This window comes from Pygoscelis adeliae, unplaced genomic scaffold (assembly GCF_000699105.1).
Source record: "Pygoscelis adeliae isolate BGI_AS28 unplaced genomic scaffold, ASM69910v1 Scaffold286, whole genome shotgun sequence".
NCBI lineage: Eukaryota > Metazoa > Chordata > Aves > Sphenisciformes > Spheniscidae > Pygoscelis > Pygoscelis adeliae.
Genome location: NW_008825076.1, coordinates 4,697,647 through 4,702,404, shown reverse-complemented (window position 1 = coordinate 4,702,404; position 4,758 = coordinate 4,697,647). Strand labels below are relative to the sequence as shown.

The 4,758-nt window shown below is 38.1% G+C and overlaps 1 protein-coding gene across 1 annotated transcript in view; it reads right to left on the bottom strand.

Annotated features, from left to right (window-relative positions):
* The window catches only part of RTFDC1 (replication termination factor 2 domain containing 1), a 32,838-nt gene that overhangs the window by 23,251 nt on the left and 4,829 nt on the right, over positions 1-4,758 (bottom strand). The window contains exon 6 of the mRNA XM_009326862.1: positions 3,490-3,568. Coding sequence (XP_009325137.1) covers positions 3,490-3,568 — 79 coding nt within the window. The remainder of the gene's footprint in view (positions 1-3,489; positions 3,569-4,758) is intronic.

Sequence of the window (4,758 nt, the reverse complement as noted above, 5' to 3'; positions counted from 1 at the left end):
ATCCTTGTGCATTTTAGCATGTGACTTAGTACTGATAGTTTAAATTTTCTCTTCTTACTGTACAAAACCTCAAAAATATGGCTCAAACAAAATACACTTCTGTGTAAAAAGGTATTATAAGTTTTATTTGTATTCATAAGTTGCTCTGGTTTAGACAAAGCTCTCTTTCAACTCTTTTCAGTCTAAATAGTTAGAAGCTTCAAAATTTGTCCCAAGCACTTCATCTAACAAGCTCACTCTTCAACATAAACCACCACTAAAAAATTCTCATTGCTCTTTCAAAAACTCTTTGGCCAGGGAGTTTTATATTTTGGCGAGACAGTTCAAAGCATTTACCATTCAGGCAATAAGAGACAATCTCTCTCTCAACACTGATACAGTGTCTGACTGTTTGTTTGCCTTAGAGTTTTCACATTTTAATGTTATTTTTTTAACTCGATTCTTTCAGTATACTGCTACTTAAGATGTGAAGCAAGAAAGAAAAGTTTACTTCCAAGGGAGGTAAGTCACTTAGAAAAAGTCCTCACACATTAATTACAGTTGCCTTACTAAAAGTCCCCCATCCACAACAGTTTCCTCTCACATTCTTGTGCCTTTCCCTAGTACCAATACAGTCTTTTTAACAACTCCAGTAAAAGCAGATGAATACGTGTATTTAATATTCTCAGCTCTTCACGTAAAGTTTCTGTTGAGGCAAAATATGTTTTTTTTGAAAGAGAACTCCGGTAGAAAGACTGTTTCATCCTCCCTGCACCTAAGACTCCATAAAGCCTTTCAAATCTAGTACTACAGCAAATACTGTCGAGATAAACCAAGGGATGCTGAATCCTTCATCTTGGGGTCTTCCATTTCCTTGAATTAGACAAAATCTGCATATGCATTCAATTTTTTTCCTAAACACTTATTTTGCGATCTGCGTGTCACAGGGCAAACAGATTGCTCTATTTCTTGTATGAGCTGCCGCAGAAAAAAACCCAGAGGAACACTGAGCAGTGAGACAACTGTCTGTTGGACTTCCCACAAAGTGGTAAGCATTCCCATGAGCCAAGCCAGAAGGCCTGGAAAGGAAGCAACCCTCTGCTCTGAGCACAGGAAAGTAACTTCCTACAGTTTCATGAGGCACAACATTTTCTGATATGCATCTTGTAGCATGTAAATATATGTTCATTACCTAGTTCACATGACCTAGTTTAAAGTATATGAGTATGAAGGCGAGTACTGCAGAACTGTTGTTTGGGCTGCTAGATATCTGTATTCTCTGGTGAATATTCTTACTGCATCATTACAGTATCTGTTTGACAAAGTCCTTTGGGAAACTGTTGCTGTTTACAATTTAGCAGACCATCAGTTCTGCTCTGTAGGCTCATAGGTGAAATTCATGCACAAGAATAGCTTGTTTTGAAAGAGCTTTCTTGATTTTCACAGTACTGGGGAAGAGAACTGCCACACAGCTCCTAGACTGACACTTCTTCAGTTTACATCCATGCTATAAACCTTGTCCCCTGGGATGAAGTGAAAACACAGATTCTGCTAGCTGAAAAGAAAGACTGAATACAGAGTGTAAACAAGAAAATACAGGACTATTCTTTTTGAACTACTCTCATCATGTCACTCTCCAAAGTCACATAACAATGCCTCCGCACGTGCAGACGTGGCAGCGGCACACAGGGCCGGGCATCTGGGCACATGCTGGCAGACAGAAGGCAGCAAAGCTATGAAAGAAAATGCTGTGGCCCACATGGATCCCACAGGTTGGATTTCGGTTCAAAAACCATATTGTCATTCTTAAAATACAGCAGTTAGCACCAGTAGAAACATATGTATGGAAATCCACAACATTCAAACATTCTGCATTTCAGAAAATTTTGCATTTTGAAAGAACGTGTACCAGAAGAGGATTCTATTTGTTAATAAACGATTTCTAATTCTAGCATATGTACAATACACAACATTTCATTTTTTCTCCTTCTTCATTAGTTCTGGTTCATCTTACTCTGTGCCCCATTGCTGCATAAAGACAGAATGTGCTGGGGGAATGCTGCTAATTAGTGCCTTGGATATAAACAAACTGTTAGCTACCAGAAAGCACGGCAACCAGTTCCCCATGATCCTATTAGAAAAGTTCTGGTCCCCTTCTTGATTCTGAATACAAAATGAGAACATTATCAGTACATATCCAAAAATCTACCAAATCACTCTTTGACCTTAATCAAAGGAAACGTAGACTAAAACATGTTCTCCTAGCTGGTTACCATTGTCTTTGTGCACCAAAATCCAATAATGAAAAGATGACAGACTAGATTGTATTATATCCACTTCATTATTTCTAGAAGCATCCTTCTGAATATTGTGAAGAATTCACGTGTGTGAAAACAGTTGCATGCAAATATGAGGCTATGATAAATACTGATTATTAACAAAAATCCAGAAAACGTGGGATTAATTTAGTTTTTTTAAGATTATCAGACTGGCCAAACCATGGACAAAACATCTAGTTCCTGCATTTAATAATCAAGTTACATCCATCTATCAACAAAAATTTAGATGCAAACAAAAAACCTCATTAAAAATAAATTAGTATCTGCCAACAGGAAAGCAGAGCCATGAGGATTAAACCGGTATTCTATAGGACAAAATTAGCACTGAATGCAGCAATATGAGGCTAAACCCGACTAACGATATTCCACATCACCTGCAACAACTTACCAAGAAAGTTTTTCCTTCACAGGTCTTGTTTAATACAAATATACTGTATGTTTTATCAAATATCAGGGTGTTCGCTGAAAAATAACTCTGCCTAAATGTGGCAGCTATCACCACAAATCTCACTGATGATAAAAGCAGTGATAGGAAAAAAGAGTATTTGCAACTTTTATCATTGCCCCTAGCTACAAAGAAACCTATATAATGAGATCAAACCAGCGCTGTAAAATGAAATGCAGTCAGTATTTTCTACAATAATCCATGTAATTGCTGAAAATTCTATGAAGAGTTGCCTGAAAAAAGACAACAGCAAATGTCCTTTAAAAATACAGGGATCAAAACAAAACCTGAAAATGTAATCAGTTTAAACACATAGAAAAAAGGAAAAAAACTCAAACCAAAACAAATACTCCAAACCAAAACCGATCATCCTTTTTGAAACTGAAATTCTAACCAAACATTTGAAAAAATGAAATTTCTAGAGTAGTTGTTGCAAACCCAAACCGTCTATGAGAACAAAAGTATTCATTTTTTACAACTACTTAGAAACACATTTTTGTGAAAAAAAGGCCATCTAGAATCACTTCAGGCCATCATAAAACAGAACTTTTACAAGTTCCATTTCAATTTGCATATTCAGATAAAAAACCCCACTTTACAATAGTGGATGTGAATGCAATTGTATATACACACACACAGACATTTATAACTATATCTACGTATCTATCGGGGGGAGTGGGGTGTCATGTGTGACCCCACTGCTATTAAATCTGAAGAAAAACTCACCTTGTGACAAACTTCCGATTTAATTTCTTTGAGAGCACGTTCAGAGAACACACAGCCACAGTTTCTCAAGAAGCAAAACCTTCAAAGAAAAGAAGACAAGACATACAGTCGTTTTTAAGAAATGCTGTGCCTAGAAGATATATTTGCAGTGCTGATTTACACAGAAACAATACTGCAATGGGCTAGCAGGACACAGCTAACTTCTCTTTACACTGTCTTGCAGCTAATCAACGTATCAGCACCCTAACTAGGTACTTATTAATTTGCACAATGTTAAGAATAAAATGAAAAATATTGGGTACATTAAACCACAACACGTATTTTGTTATTTCATTCTCGGTATAATTCAGCATAGGTTTATGACCATCTCTCAAGGGGATCTTAGCAAAACGGATGCTCTTGAGATGTTTTTGTACATTTGCTATAGGTCTAAACAGGCTACTCTGGAATCATCACCACAATCCGTTTTACTACAAAGTTACACTGTTTGAATGGTTCCACCTGCCACCAAGCTTATTGGTTTCTGACTCAAGCTCTCCAGCAAAGCTGCCACAAGCAATCCTAGCCAGGGTCTGTTCTCCCATGTCTCTCCTGTCCCCATGGAAGATTCTTGCAAGACTACGTAAAGCAATTACACACACGGTTCGCGTGATCTCCCTTTCCCGAGAGCTACTGTTAATCCTTTCCTCTCTATCACCCTCAACTGAATCAAAAAATACTAAGGTGGCTCTGGTAAAAATGGGTTTACTTTTCAGGTTCTCTCTTTAATTCCACCTGAATATCTCCTGGCTAATCACTCTCTGGAGGAAGAAATACTTCGCAACTATCAAAGCTGTGAACCCAGCCTTTTCTCACTCATCAGGGTTAACATACACAGAAAAAGAAATTGCTAATTTGCCCAAACCAGGATGCAAGGAAATGTCCTTCCTCAGCCCAATAAAAAATAGATACTATTGCAGGATTAGAATAGGCATACAATCCATCTCCATTCTGATTCTAACTTCATAGGCTTGCCAAGCTGGTGAAGAAGGCTTTAAACTAAAGTTGCCAGAGGAGGGGAACCTCAATCCATCCCACTCCTACCAGTTTGATGCCAGGGCCAACAATAGATGCCCAGAGCCTGGAGAAGGAACACAGGTCAGCAGGAGAGTGCCTGAAGAGCAGCACAAAGGAACTCCAGCCAGCAAGACAGCTTCATCGGGGGCCCAACTTAAATGCCCCTATGCAAATGCACATAGCATGGGAAATAAACAAGAGGAATTAGAAACG